At 31.4% G+C, this 16251-nt stretch overlaps 2 protein-coding genes across 5 annotated transcripts in view; both read right to left on the bottom strand.

Moving 5' to 3' along the window:
- Window positions 1–366: 366 nt before the first annotated feature.
- Window positions 367–2869, bottom strand: slx1 (structure-specific endonuclease subunit SLX1). 2 transcript variants are annotated; one of them, XM_018503927.1, is made up of 4 exons: window positions 2600–2869; window positions 1949–2208; window positions 1134–1185; window positions 367–1027 (listed from the first exon to the last, which is right to left on the bottom strand). In XM_018503927.1, the coding sequence occupies exons 2-4, from the start codon at window positions 2131–2133 to the stop codon at window positions 449–451; spliced, it is 816 nt and encodes a 271-aa protein (XP_018359429.1). In that variant the 5' UTR covers window positions 2134–2208; window positions 2600–2869; the 3' UTR covers window positions 367–448. The 2 variants fall into 2 exon arrangements, with proteins under 2 accessions (XP_018359429.1, XP_018359428.1); XM_018503926.1 differs by lacking the exon at window positions 2600–2869 and having other exon boundaries at window positions 1949–2271.
- A 1366-nt stretch (window positions 2870–4235) lies between these two features.
- Ald1 (fructose-bisphosphate aldolase) overlaps window positions 4236–16251 on the bottom strand; it is a 12940-nt gene continuing 924 nt past the window's right edge. The window contains exons 1-6 of one of the 3 annotated variants that reach the window (XM_018503924.1): window positions 9141–9175; window positions 8082–8291; window positions 7448–7891; window positions 6993–7346; window positions 6485–6621; window positions 5270–5348 (exon numbers count right to left, since the gene is read on the bottom strand). In XM_018503924.1, the coding sequence (XP_018359426.1) occupies window positions 6526–6621; window positions 6993–7346; window positions 7448–7891; window positions 8082–8288 (1101 nt within the window). In that variant the 5' untranslated portion in view covers window positions 8289–8291; window positions 9141–9175 and the 3' untranslated portion in view covers window positions 5270–5348; window positions 6485–6525. Of the gene's footprint in view, window positions 5349–6484; window positions 6622–6992; window positions 7347–7447; window positions 7892–8081; window positions 8292–9140; window positions 9176–16251 lie in introns of those variants that run through there. The other 2 variants (XM_018503923.1, XM_018503925.1) reach the window with 2 other exon arrangements.

The raw sequence follows: 16251 nt of genomic DNA on the forward strand, positions 1-16251 counted from the left end.
CTCTCGTCGAATTGTTCTTCCTGTCGAATTGTTCACCTTATTACCTTTAAGAATTCAATTATAATATTTAATTACAAAATAAAGTATTGATAATGACCAATTATCAATACTTTACTGAACAAATCGACAGGAAGGAGAAGTTATTTACTTATTATTTTATAATATTTTTGAGAGGAATAGGGGTGCAAAAAAATATACATATATTCAATCTTTTCGACATGTTGTATACAATTGTATATATTATTTAATTGCAAAGTGCGGAATGACTGCGTTAAATTGAAACATGTTGGAGATGGAAGAATATATATATATACACACGCACATATATATATATATATATATATATATATAATAGAAGGTGTGATAACTTAGATTACTGATTTGAAGTACAAGGTAAAAAATTCGTATTTATTATATTTTAGATAATTATAAGATCTTATTTATATGATTAAATGTTATCATTATTGGAAAAATTAATATCAATTTCTTCAAGATCTTGATAACAACCGTTCTTTTTTCTTATAAGGTCTCCCCAGAGGACATTAGACTTGCACATAGGGCAAATACCCTCGATTGGCAAGATCATATCATCTTTACAAAATTCTTTTGCTAAACAGATTAAGTGAACAATCAAAAGACATTTTGGTTTTACACAAGTGACAGAATCTTTCTCTATCATACTCGAGTTGCAAAGAGAACAAAACATTAATGATTTTTTCATTGACAATTGTGATTCTTGTGATAGAATATTATCTTCATTTGTTTTTTGTGTTTGTTTAACTTTACAACTAGTGACTTTGCTATAGCATATGGGCATGTGTAACGGTGGAGATATGTATTCGTAATAATTTTTTGAAAATTGATAGTCCAACCATCGTATAGTTAAAGGTAGACGACACCAAGGCCCAATTTTTAACATCTCACAGAGGACTATCAATCGAAAATCAAGTACCTTCTGTGATGACTTCTTCCTAGGAACGTGTTTTAGTCGCCTACTTACATCTGGATGTTGCCAAGCCCATTCGAACTAAAACAATCAAAGTAATGTTTATGTGATATAAAAAAAATTAATTTATTTTAAAAATTACACAATTTGTTTTTCTTAAAAAAATATATATTTGCTCAAAACTTACTCTAAGTGCAGAAGTGCTGTTGGGAAATCCATGAACAATCAAGATCATGTTCCTGAATATGATAATTTTATAGGAAATTAGAATATACATATAAAATATCTATTTCATTGTTTACATCATTTATATAACTATATACAGGGTGTCTCTACAGTGCCAAAACTGCTACAATGACTTTCGAGAAGCCGCTGTATCAGTTTGGCACTGTATGCAGAAACACCATATGTGTGTACGATATACAGGGCGTTCCAGAAATATATGGCCAAACTTTAGTATCGTATTCTATCCATAAGGATTGAAAAATGTCATATAAATGCAGATCCGGAAATTCTTCCTTTTTGAGATATAAACATTTTTTGTTTATCTCAAAAGTTATATGAAAACAGATATTACATGAAGTAAATGTTGTGTAGATGAGTATAAGTAATACTGTCATGGAAGGCAGCTTATCGTAATAAATTAGTTTTTATCTAAACATTGCATGATTAAGATAATGTTAGATGATTTATTCAAATATTGAGGCAGCAGATATATTCGTTTCATATATGGATAAGCTAACGGAAACTTCAGAGAAGCACGGTAGTTGTATTGTAAACCACAAGGTAGTTATTTTCAGCAATTTCTTCAAATAAATTACAAACCTTTAAAATATTTTCTCATAAACAAAAAGTGTTTATATATTTTAAAAAGGAAAAATTTCTGGACCTATGTTTATATGACCTTTTTTATCCTTAGGAACAGTAGAATATGATACTGAAGTTTGGCCACCTATTTCTAGGACACTGTGTGGGTGTGTGTGTAATAGAATTCTTAATTACCATGGTCCTCTGTTACTAGTTTTCCATGCTCCACCATGCTTCTTACCAGCATTATGTTGTTTAATTCTACGTCTTGGGTCCACAGTGTAACCTATATAAGTTCTTCCCTTATATTTTGGATTCATACAATATAATAAATACACTCCAAAAAAATGTTCTATCACTTCAGGCTCTTCTTCCATCATTGAGCATTTAAAATTTTTATATATGGAATCGTATCACGGTATGCAAGATTGGTAAATGTTAAAGAGCCCCTCCATCTTAAATTTCGATCAAAATACACTGAATAATGCGTTTTCGTGTAAAAATAAAGATTTGACAAGAAAAAAAGATAATTATTTATGGTGAATTCGATCACTTGCACTACAATGGATCAGTGCATATTACCTAAAAGCTGCTTTATATAAAATATTTCAATTCAGTGATACAATATAATCAACTTTGATAATAAAATGATAATAAACTTTGACAATAAAATGATACACATATATTTTGTTAAATAACGTGACAATATCATTAGCAGATAGTTTAAAATATTTACGTACTTTTATATTTAACTTTGCTAATGTTATGTAAAGCAGTTTCTGCAGTTTTCAGTATGCACTGATCTAGTATAGTGCAAGTGATCGAATTTGCTATTAGCATAGCTACCTCATCTCCGATTTTAATGAAATTAAGCTCGTCAACGCGTTTTCACTTAAAACGAAAGAATCCGGCAGAAAATTGCTGCGGTCGGCCTCGCGAATCGAGATATTAAGCGTTGAAATTGATGATTATTGAGGTTAGAAAATCTGTCAACCGCAAAATACTGCGATCAGGGCCCCTATTCTTGGGCTACGTTCCAAACTTCCTCTGAGAAAAATTTTACTCGAAATATATAGTACACGTGACGTATACTATACCACATAGAGTAGGGCTACGTTCCAAAACTTCCTCTTCGAGGAAGATTTTACTTTATATGCTTTAGTATATATATATGCGTTACGTGTACTATCTATTTCGAGTAAAATTTCCCTCGGAGAAGAAGTTTTGGAACATAGCTTAGAATCTTCCTCGGAGAGGAAGCATCGTAGACATTATTGGCCTTTAAAACGTCTTGAAAAGTATCTCATACGAAAAACTAGGGAAATGCTATAGTATATGTAACGCATCACAAGAGATCTAAACACATAGGTAAATGTATATATATATATACGATATCATCTTATTAGAGAAGCGATTTCTAATAAGTTGGTAAAGATAGAATAATAAGTAATAATAAGGCTCCACAAGTATAAAACAATTTAGAATAAATGAAGGGCTAAGAGCCATAATAATATAACAAAAAATTTTAATTTAATACATAAAAATAATTACACATACGTTTCGACACCGATCGGGTCATTCTCAATGTTACAGTAACTAAATTATTATCGAAAATCTATGTAGTTAACAGTATTCTTCTGTGTTATAATGTTGCCAGTTAACAAATTAGACATCGTTGAAAATTCTCGGCAATAAAACCGTAATAATCTTATTAGAAAAGAAGTCGAGAATATATAAATAAAAACGCAAAAAGATGAAGATCCACATCGTGGCTACAAAATTAATAACATAAAATAGACCAACTCTTCGTTGATTCTCGGCAGTGAAACTGTAATAGTCTAAAAGTAACTGATAAAGGCGAATTAATGCTAAATGCGTAAAATCAATAATATACAATATATAAAACTGTATCTTATTGAATAGTATATTGAACGTGTATAAATGAAAATAAACGTAAAAAGTGGTGATCCACGTCGTAGTAACAAACAGCTATTACTTTAAAAATTGGAGCAAATTTGCAAATGAAGTAACAACGAACAAGTCATTTCGACGATATCGGATAATGTAATGTCAGGAAGGAAAATACAAAACGGAAATCAATGATGACAAGAAGGGGGAGACAGGAGAACATTAGGAAGGGGAAAGAAAATATTTACAATCAACTGATATGCCAGCAGATATTTTTACTAAAGGAGAGTCCTGAAAAACATTACAAATTTCTAAATAGGCTGGGTATAAAAGTTTGTAATATTTAGATAGTGGGGATGAAATATAACCTAAATGGTGCAACTCTATGGTTGTTCGTGTGGTGCCACCTGTACTGGATATGTATGTTTCTACTTCACTTGTGAATAAAGTCTCGTACTGAATACTCAAGAAGCACGTTTATTTAACAATTTTTACCTTTGTCTATATATCTGTAGACTTAATTAATCGATCGGAAATTTCAGAGGAAGTTTCAAAATAAAAGTCATGCACAATCTTTTTTTGCCCTCCACAGTTGTATTTGGTGACCTAGATTACAACAATAAATCCAAAATATTTAGATATAACATCGATGTATACAAGATAATTCTCAATAGATTAGGTATCTATGTAAGATATACGTAGTATGTATATATATATATATATATATGTATAAGTATAGATGACACACACAATATAGCATGATTTCGTAATATTCGATACAATCGAACTAACAAATAACATTTAATAGTTGTTTTAGTTTAGACATCTTTTGCATTCATTTTATTTTATGCTCGGAGAATATTATATTGACATTTTTAAATATGTGTACAGATATACAATATCTGCTTCTGCTGTATCGTATTATTACACAATATTATAATAATAATACGTATCATAATATCGAGCGTCGCAAAATTTGCCCGAATTCTCTCAATGTTTCAATCTTCATTTAATCAATCACCTAATATCAGTGAAATTGAATTTCATCAAGTTAGTTGCTAAGAAGTAAGACCAAAATATCAATAACAAATCAGAAATCAAGGCTATCAAATAATTTTAAATTCGATATTTTGTACGTTGATTATAAAATCATCTATTAAATTGTCTGTTGAATAGGGAATTTGTAAAATGTTTCGATAAAATTTTAATTGATATTTTGTTTTACGAATAATTGATTATACATATCTAATTATGAATCGCGAATTGCATGATGTGGGATCAATAAAAAGTATTTAATTTGACTGATACAAATTAACGTAACAAATTTGTTTGTTAAAACTCAATTAAAAATCTACGATTACATCCGTAAGAAACAATTGCTACATTAAGAATATTTATGTTAAAACAAGAAAAGAACGATCACTCTTCTTGGAAACTTCAGATGCTTCGTATGCGCTTCGATCATCCTTAAAGCAATCCTTTTCGTTTTCGTGACTTCAAAGGAAAGAACGATGACGATGACCATGTGAGGTGATTTAAATAATCGTTCAATCTTATATTTCTAATGGTGTATCGAATATCTTTCTGGATCAACCTAATACGCATGATTAGCGACGAAAAGTGCCGCGTCTCCCGCAGCACCGGCCACGCCACCCGCGTATTTGCCAAGTGCCGATTCACTGTTAGCCTGTTGAAAAACAGAAAATGTATTTGCAATACTAATTGACACACACAGTTGATATATCTTTCTTGAGAAAGCTTAGAAAATTGTGAAAATGTCAAATAAACAAACAAAATCATTCTTCCAAACAAGAAAAGAATTTTAGGAAGTATACAATTGAATTCCGTATACAATTGATCGATCACAATCGAGAAACTGTCATTTTCATACGCAAAAATTATTCATATGTGCTCAAGAATAGGGCCCCAGTACAATGTATTACTTCGCAGCCATATTGAATTCTGACATCCTGGGCAATTTCTGATTGGCTTTTTACTTTAGACGACTGCGCATCTACGGGAATGGTTCACCTGTTTTTTTACATCATGATCTGGGTACTTATGGATTCATAAATGAAGCTGGAAACACAATAGGTAATAGGAACAAGAAACAGAATAACGAGTCATCCAATCAGAGCTCTGGGGTATTAATATCGAATAACGAGTCATCCAATCAGAGCTCTGGGGTATAATATCCCAAAGCTCTGATTGAACAGCTCGTTATTCTCTTTTTCTTGTTTCTATAGCCTATTGCGTTTCCAGCTTAAGAACTAATCGCTCGGTGAATAGGCTGCATTCCGAAACCCATTTAAAAAAATGTATTGGAATCATTTAGTTGCTGTACATACATCTAGAAAAAAATTCTTAAAACTTTACACATAAAATACATTCTATGTAAATTTATAAAATTAGCTTCTGTTAAAATTGTATTTTTAATACATATTTTGTCGGATAATAAAAGAGAGTGAATAAGAAAGAATTAAATTTAGAAAAATATACGTACGCATATATAAACAAAAGATGAAACAAATAATAACCCAGTACAATTCTCATCAAATATTCTTAAATGGATACATCAAACTTCATTTCGTATTTTTAAACAATTTTTATTTTGGTAAGTTATAATCGTTCAAAGTTTGGTAAATTTTTCTCCAATTTTTATTGTACCGTTTTTTTTTGGAAGTAAGTATATTTTCGTATTGTATAAAGAGAACAAAAGATGATTACTTAAAGATAAGAATCGATTTACGAAAAAAACCAATACGTACAACACACACACACACACACACATACGTACGTACATATTGTTTACTATGTACTTACTGCCACAAGAAACAGCCTGTGCGGAAAATATAATTTTTTTTTTAGTAGGTGTGAGTTTTGACGTAGAGAGAGATATCAGCGGCTTTGCTAGAAATGCTACCAGCGATGTATTTGCCTTGACAGGCTGCAGCGTTTGCCTAAACAAGCGTACATTACATAGACATGCAAAAGTAAGTATGCAGCTTTGCGTAGCTTCGAGTGTTCTGTGCGACTTAACACAACTACAGAATTACAAAACTATTTTTCTAAAAGAAAAGCTAGTGAGTATACACAAAAAATAAGGTAAAAGTGTAAAAATAATTCTAAACACAAATGTTAAAATAGCAAATCATCACTTAGGAAAATAAAACAGAAATCAAAGGCAGACAACTGGTAAATGATTATGTATAAATGCAAAAGGTAAATAAAAAACGAATAAAATAAGAATAGAGATGGAGCAAATTCAAGTTTACACATACAGTAAGAATAAATTAAATATTTATTAATTTCGTAGTACATTTTCACTTACCTTAGCTCTCTTAAGCAACTCCTCTTGTCCGGCAGCGACCTTGTCGATCTTGCCTTGCCAAGCACGAAGTACGGAAGCCTGAAGAGCACGTCCATAACTGAAAGTTAATGCCCAAGGTTTCTTCGCCGGGTATTTATTAATGGCATCAAGATTGACTGATGCCTCCTCCTCAGATTGACCACCGCTGAGAAAAGTGATGCCAGGTACCGCTGGTGGCACAGTACGCAACAGCGCTGTCACCGTAGCAGCACCGATTTGCTGAGGAGTCGCTTTCGTTGGACAGCTCTGACCTGGCGTCACCATGTTAGGCTTTAAAAGTGTTCCTTCGAGGTATACGTGGTGATCTGAGAGTGCCTAACAATAAATGCATATTGAAGCATATATTAATTATCTAATAATAAATTCAGGTAAAGGCAAAATTCACAATCTTTTTTTCTAACGGAAGCTTACGATACCTTGTAAACGGCCGCAAGAACCTCTTCTGTGACTTGTTGACAACGAGCGAGATCATGATCACCATCAGGAAGAATTTCAGGCTCTACGATGGGTACGATCCTGGCACTTTGACAGATTGAAGCATAACGGGCCAACACATTGGCGTTCTCCATGATGGCGAGTTTGCTCGGAGTATCTTTCGTGATCTTCAATACGCATCGCCACTTAGCGAAGTGACATCCGTCCTTTTTGTACTGGATACAACGCGTCTGAAGGTCGTCGAGACCCTGGGTCGTGCATTCGTTATTCGTACCGAAGAGCGGAACGACGCCCTTGTCGACTTTAATACCGGGGATGATGTTTCGTTGCTTCAGTAACTCTACGAACGGCGTACCGTCGTCGGCCTTTTGATACAGAGTCTCGTGAAAGAGGATCACTCCAGAAATGTGCTGTCCGATGACATCCTGAAAAGAAACAATATCAAATATATTATACGCAGCATATATTTTCTATATTGAAACGAAATTATGACAGAAAAATATTGCAAATACTAAAGTTTTAATAAAAATAATTAATATTTTACACCATATAAATTAAATGTTTATGCAAGTTAATTTTTGTGCGAGTTCTTTATTAATTATTATATAGACGTACTTTCGCTGTAGTGAAAAGTAGTTGTCTGTAAGCCCTGCGATTTTCTTCAGTATTTTCGACATTGATATCCTGAAGACGTTTGCCAATCGTTGTAGTCGACTCATCAGCGGCCAGGATACCCCTACCAGGTGTCACGATCTGCTGAGCGATCGTGCATAATTCTTCTTTCAGCTCGGGTTCAAGTTTGCTATAGCTTTCCGCAACCATTTTCTGTAACATACGAAGAATACTTCATTATCCAATTATATAATTGTGTCGAGTTAAATTTTCATACAATTAGTAAAAATTATGAATCCTCGAAATATTGAGCAAACTGCATCCTAATCCAATCGAAGATTGAAATAAACCACAAAAATTAATTTGAATTGTTAACAATCGTAACCTCTTTTTTTCTCCATCCTAAAAGTAAATAAAATATATCTACTTATATAAATCATTTGAAATTACTAATTCCCAAAAAGAATTTGATTACTCGGCGATCCGTAACGCATAACTTTAATGATTTCTACGCATTCCTTGTTCTAATTAATACAATGCATTAGAGACATCAACCATTTGTAATATTGTAAAAATTGAAAGAGATTATATCGTGTAATAAAACTAAGCGATGATAATTTCTTAGAGCATTGAACTCTCATTGTTAGTACCGAATATATTGATCACAAACTATCTATAGATCAAGACTTTTACTTTTCTCGAGGACTCGGGATTAGTATTGCCATCCATCCTTTTTTCCCCGGACACTTAGGGAAAAATCTGAAAGACAAAGTCTTTTCCAAAGACGTCCAAAATAATTATGAGCGTTCAGGGTTTTAGGGAATCTTCTAAATTTTTTACTTTAACTCCTCTCCAACATTATTCTGCATTAGTCCTGATTTACAGTAAGTGTAGTAATTCTTTCTAAACTGTAAAGAACTAACCAATCATAGTTGAATATGAGAAGAATAATCGACTATACATATATATAATTGGTCAATTTCTTACATTAAATTAGTACTACTATTGAACAATTAAATGTGAAATAATTATTCGTTTACCGTTTTGATCAATTTTACTAACCTATACGCTTTTTTATATGCGTTCAGGGTTTCAAGCAAAATGTCCAGGGTTTGGTCTGTAAGTTCTAGTTTTGAAATTTTTGATATGGCAACCCAACTCGGGATGATCAAAGCGACAGCTCGACTATGGCGTCATCGAACGTAACAAGACGCATCTCGACGTTGTGTTAGACACATGCACGTGCACGTATGTACATACGTGAAAGAATGGAAGAACAACAGTGATAATAATAAACGCGATACACATTCATGCTACAATGGAATCATAAAGGATGATCATTGCAATTATGATGCTATCGTAATAATTATACATACGGTGATCATATTTTTTTAAAGAAAATAAAGGACAAATCTGAAAATTTTAGGGTTTTGTTCCTACATGTTTTCAAACCAGTTTGTGACTATCAAGAATTTGCGCATCATAAAATTTGATTGCATAATATAATCAAATTAAGATAATGCGCAGTTTTCTGATAGTTTTGAAACTGGTTTGATTGTATCGAAACAAACCCCTGATCTGAAATAACAAAAAGTCCGAAATAATAAAAAATAAAAACAACCTAGTTGAATAAATTTAATTTAAAAAATTAAGAAATATATATATAATTAACAAAAACATATTGTATTTATATATATGAAACTGTAAAATATTTTCCGTACAAAAATTTGCTCATTAATATATTATATATAGACATTAAAAGGTTAGTTAAAAAAAAATTTTCCGTAATGTCAAAATAAAGGACACAAGTAAAGGACAATATTGGAAAATAAAAGACAAAATTGAGTTTTGAAAAAACAAATAAATCTAAAGGACAGCTATCTAAAATAAAGGACTGTCCTTTACAATAAAGGATGTGTGATCACCGTAATTGTATAAGTCACAATTGATGAACTTATATCGTTCGTTGATATTTCGCACCCCCACCAACGAGAAACGCGACTACAATGGTAAGAACGGCGGGCAATCTTTAATAATTATTGACCGTTATGAGAAAAAAAGAAAGAGGGAGAGAGAGAGAGAATAAATTCAATAAATCGGAAATAAAAAAACGAAAGATAAAGCGCGCATCGTGGACACAGTGCACCGAGGCATAATAAGCCCCGCACGGCTCAATATGTTCCTCGACTACATCTCGTCCGTTCGTTGCGTAGCATTATTTAACGAATAAATTCACGTGGCCTCACACGGCCGCGACTGAGGTGACTGCCGCGAGTCATCCGTTCGGTATCCTCGATGCATCCCCGCCAACGCTGGTGCAGATATAGAGTGGGTGTACCTCGCTAGGATACTGGCTGCAGTGCACTACTGCGATCACAAGGACAGGGAAGAGAGATAGGATTGCGAGAGCAAGCGAGAATATTTGAGGGTGGCGGAAGACCATTCAGGGTTGCTACAGAAAATGAATTTTAAAATTCCCTGACTTTTCCAGGCTTTCCAGATGAAAATGGAAAATTTTCCATCACTAATATAAAATATGTAAATTTTAACATTTAGACGAGGATTGTATAGGAAAGCTATATTATTAAAAGCGCAAAAAAAAGTTTAGTAGTATAGTAAAATTTTGGGTGCAAATTCAAACCAGCAAAAAATAAATTAGTTTTGAAAAAAAGAATGCAGTTACGACAAAAAAGAGGGATTAAATAAAAATACTGAATAAAATATAAATTTGAATTATTTTGTTAAAATCGTTTAAAGTGCGCAAGTTTTGAACTATAAACGTCAGATATATTTAAAAAATTATAACAATTATTTGGAATAGGAGCAGTTTAACGAAATTGTGAGCAAATTTTGAAATTCCAGACTTTTTTACATTTTTCCCTGACTTTTCCCGGTTTTCCAGGTCTGTGGTAACCCTACCATTATATGTATTCCATATCATCGTACATACTGACAGGGAAGGAGAGGATGAGCTAGCCGCAATGCAGCTTAGGTAGCACGCGCAGACGTCCTCCGCGCGATGCAGCGCGTGCGTTTCGACTAACCCCTGCTCAGTGCTCACCCTGAATCCTGAATTCTTATACGACCTGAGACGATTGAAAAATGTTGTAACTCCGCCGTCGTGTCGAAATTCTAGCACCGGTAGTTTTGACGGATCTTTCGCGGCATTATAATCGTTTCATTCACTATCGATTAATATTGTCTGTAAGTTTTAACTAATCTTGTTTTATTCTGAAGAAATTCTAGAGTTGAATGATGGAGATATTTATCCTGGTGGCAAGTGGTTGAATTGATAGAAAATAATATATGTATACATATACATAAATACCTCTGTACATTTTTTATTTGTAACAATTGAAGGATTTAATCAATTTAATGCAACCATACATAGGACAATTTCTCTCTATATGCATTTATAATACTTGAATATCTCTATAATAATATATACTTTAATATACTCTTTTTGTGAGATTAACCTAACCTTAAATAAGTCTAAAAAAAACCCATTCGATTTTCAAAATTCTAATTTTTGGATCGTAATAATTAACAATGTTATCGCCGAAGAAGAGAATCAATAAAAAATAACGATATATTAAACAGTAAAAAATATTGATATAATATACTATTTTAAGTAAGTAATTTAATTTATCTTATTATAAGTGCATGGAGAGTAGTTCCAATACTCTACTGTTGAGAGCATTATTTATATGCGTAAATATATAAGTTGTGTTGAACATTACTGTATTCTTGGTAATTTTGAAAAACTTTATAAAGTGTAATATATGTATCTATATCATGCGGCAGAGCTAAAGATGAAAATTTACGACTACGAAGAAATGATATGAGACTACGAAAAGCAAAGTGTATATCCGGTTGCTATCACGAAGAGAGTTGCAAGAAAATGGTGAGTTAAAATACGAGAGTTTCGACTCCTGTTCATTTAGTTAATTTTTTTAAATGCAATTTTAACTTCTTGAAAGATAGCAGTATTGAAAATCGTTGTTCTCTGACGTAAGCTGGTGTAAGCATAACAAACAAATAACAATAGCCATAATAATCACATAAGCGGATCTTATTAAAATAAGTACATTGCTTACAAAAAATACTATACTTATTTCGAAAAATCGATATATTATTTTCCTTACGAAGTTGAATAATATTCTAATGTATTATAATAAACTATGAAACAATGTGTATACTAGTAAACTTTGCAGCGAATTGTTATAAAAATGGCTCATACACACAAGTTGTGTTAAACAAACGTGTTGCTACCGAATTCTTTAATCCCTTTTTATCTACTTCCTATAACATATTTTTTGCATATACTACAGTCGTAAAGCGCATTTTAAAATAATTTTGAAAGGACTTTATTTAATGTTGGACCTTATTCAAGCACCTTAATCATATCATGCGTAATCATATTTTATATAATAATCGTGATTTCATAATAAATAAGAGTTTTATTTAAAAAACTTAATTTTAATTTCTATATTTTTTTATGAAATAATTCTGTTAAGGAGAAAGTGAAATATTTGTGACGCGTGATTATAGTTGTTTTCTGATATTTTGACGTAATCGGTATCTCTACAGATATTACCTATACAGATATTAGCTACCCAAGTAGAACAACAAGTCACGACAACGTCAAAATGACATTAAAATCAATCGAAAATGATTGAAAAATGACTTTTAATGATCATTTTGGAGTCATTTTGACATCATTTTGATATCATAATGACTTGTTCTACTTGGGTATGTATTGCGCGATCTTGTGTAAATCGTTCTTGCATATGATGCAATACGATAAGTTATTTGCTACGCCAAATTAAATGACAAATTAAATGTTAGCTGAACCATAAATGAAAAAAAAGCGACTTTGTACGATACTTATTCAGATCACGTTAATGTAATGTACCAAATTTACTGAAAATGTGTAATTAAGACGCGCGCGTGTTGAATAAGATTGAAAGTAGCACTCGCCAAACAAATATTTGTGGCCTCTTTAGCAAGTTTTTGACTGTATTATATTTATATTGATACCTCCCTTTTTAACACGTATGATTAGAAAAATATTCTAATATACAATACATAAAAATAAAGAGAAAGAAAATTAAAGATGTCTGTTGCATATATTCCATGTACGGATTTATTTTTTTAAATAATTAATAATTAATACAAATATATATACATACTAAATTGACTCAGTGAGACAATTAGAACAATTTTTTAAGAAGCGATTTGTCGTATCATTGGTAGCTTTCCGCATTCGAATCGAGTGAATCGAGTCTGTCCAACGGTCAATACATAACGAATTACATGCGCGGTTACTTGATGCGGAGACTTGTGATACGTTTGCGCGATTTTTTCAGCTGATCCGTATCCGCAAGCAGGTTCAACATTGCGAAACTTGTGTGAACCTGATAACAGTTAAACAGTCTTGTGTATATTCGCTGCTTGACATATTCGCTATGCGATGTAGATATACATATATTCGGATTTCGGATATAGTCGAATTCACAATATTTATGTAGATTACAATGTAAGTAGATTGATAGGCAATGTTTACATTAATTTAAGTCATATCTTATCGTTTATTAAGGACCAATCTAAGACCAAAAATATATGATTAAAAAGTAATTTAAGTTTTTGATAGATTTACATTGGAAAAAAAATATTTGTTTTAGAAAGAATTAATTTTTTTCATTAAATATTAGATAACGATTTGTAATGTATATCTATTTATGAATTTTGCACCATGACAAACTTCAGAAAGTGAAAGGAAAGATTTAAGAGTCTTTTTTTAAGCGGCGCACACATATGTGGACATAAATTGCATCATCAACGGGAAAACAAATGCGCGATGTAGACATAGAAGTTGGTAACTCGCCAGACTGCATAACGATACGATATATTTAGACCAACTGTATTTTTATGATAGTTGTCGCTACGCAGAATTATTGAAGAAAAGTGCGAGGTGAAAGAATTATCAAAACTACTTTCTAGTGAAACTCGAAATAGCTCACGCTACAGATATGAAATAAATGATGTTCACAACTGCCAGAATTGAAGGAAATGTGTATTAATTTTTTACTCTAATATGTAGAAAAATTCAAAATATAAACGTCTTTGTGATGCGTTTTACGTATTCTTCTTTTTAGAGATTTTCAGAAATTTTACAATGCTATTACATTTTATAATTGTTGTACTATAACATGGCAAAAATGAGTATTTTCTTATGTAAAAAATTATAATAAGCAAAAAACGGTAAATGATTTTGATAGAATGTATACACAGAAAAAATATAAAATGATATATACATTAGAATTCTAGTAAATTTTATGAAATTGAAAAATGTATACGGACGGAGAAAATGTAAAGTAATATATACACTAGACGTCTAGTAAATTTTATAAAATTGACAGAACTCCATATAAGGATAGCCCCTACTTATGTAAAATTTATTTTACTTTACTGGTAAAAGCAATCATCGTATATCTAAATTGTAAGGTACTTTTTATATTTCATAAAAGTAAATCTATAAATTTATCATACATCTCAACAGAATTTATTTTATCGATAAGTCTTTTTTACCTTAGCATTATCAAAATTTACTTTACTGCACAGTAAAAAAATACAAATGTATAAATTACATCTTGAGAGATATTCATGCTTACAATTTTGAGAATATAGTATATAATTTACTTTACTGTAAGGTAATAATCACTTGACTGGATTACTATAATTGTAATGTACTTTCTTACACCCCCGATATTTTTCGTTATTGGAAAAAATTGTCATAAAATTATAACGAAATCATGTAATTAACCCTTACCGGACAATGTACAATTTGGTGCCTCATCCATACTATCAAGGGTCATTAGAACTTTTTCGTTTTTTTATCTCTTCAAAATAATTCAAAAAATCTCTAAAAATTCACCAACATACTTTCAACTTTCTAGAATAAATATTGACTCTTTATTTTGGAAAATAATAAAATGTAGTACTTAATTTATAATTACCGAAAGACTCAAAGAAACTCTTGCAAGAACAGGAATCGCTCAGTCATTAGTTACCCATATTAGTACGGTAAGGGTTAAGACAAGTAAATCACGTAATAAATTGTTCCAAATCAATTCCAGTATACACAATGTTACGTGTAACGTCATGTAACATGCAATTTAGTCAGCTCAACAAGATAGCTGTAATATAACACACTTACACAGTGCACAAGGGATGATTATATTTCTGTTTGCGAAGAGTGCGAATTTGGATAAGAATGCGATCTTAAGAAGACTTTATATGTTAATTTGTTAGAATCACACTGAAGAGGATCTGTTGTAAAAAGATCGAAACGTCTGTATGTATGTATTGTATGTATTGTTGCGCTAATGCTATCTTAGGGTAACTATATAAACATTATATTGCTCGGACATCGAGCGTGGCTTCTCTTTGCCTTGTTTTATATTTTGACTTTTTGAATTTTATTCGTTGGAGCCTAATAATTTATTTTAATTGTTTAAATTTAGAATAATTAATATTAAATATTAAATATTAAAATAATATTTAATATTAACTTAGATAATATTAAATTTCACAGAGAAAACATATGTTTCCTCTGATTTAATGCTTTATATTTAAATTATTAGTATACGTTTAATAAATTACCAAATAGATTAGTTGAGAGAGATTGGATTAAGCCAATGGTAAATTTCCGAAAATAAATCTACCAAATTTTCTGAGAGGGGGGATTGATAAGATTGAGAGCGCTTTAAATTATTGATTTTGTAATGAAATACGAGCATGCTCTATTACCTATCATAATGATACATACTTATATATGCAGGGCGTATTACTGTATTTGATGCTGTACGTACACAACTGCACGTGGAAAAATTCTTCCGGCTCTTTATAAAAATGACATAATATTACATGGTTATGTAATTTTATGATATAATATTCGCTCTTATTACAATTCTTTAAGGTACAGATAATTCTGTACTTTATGTAATGAAAATCTTAAAATTCATTTGACAGCGTAATATGTTTCCTATTTTATTATATAGTGTCTTCGAATAAAAAAAATGTATTTAATATCTTACATATATGAAGTTATTTATATTTATATGTGTGTGTGTGTGTGTGTGTGTGTGTGTGTGTGTGTGTGTGTGTGTGT

Source organism: Trachymyrmex cornetzi, unplaced genomic scaffold, assembly GCF_001594075.2.
Source record: "Trachymyrmex cornetzi isolate Tcor2-1 unplaced genomic scaffold, Tcor1.1 scaffold16, whole genome shotgun sequence".
Classification (NCBI taxonomy): Eukaryota; Metazoa; Arthropoda; class Insecta; order Hymenoptera; family Formicidae; genus Trachymyrmex; species Trachymyrmex cornetzi.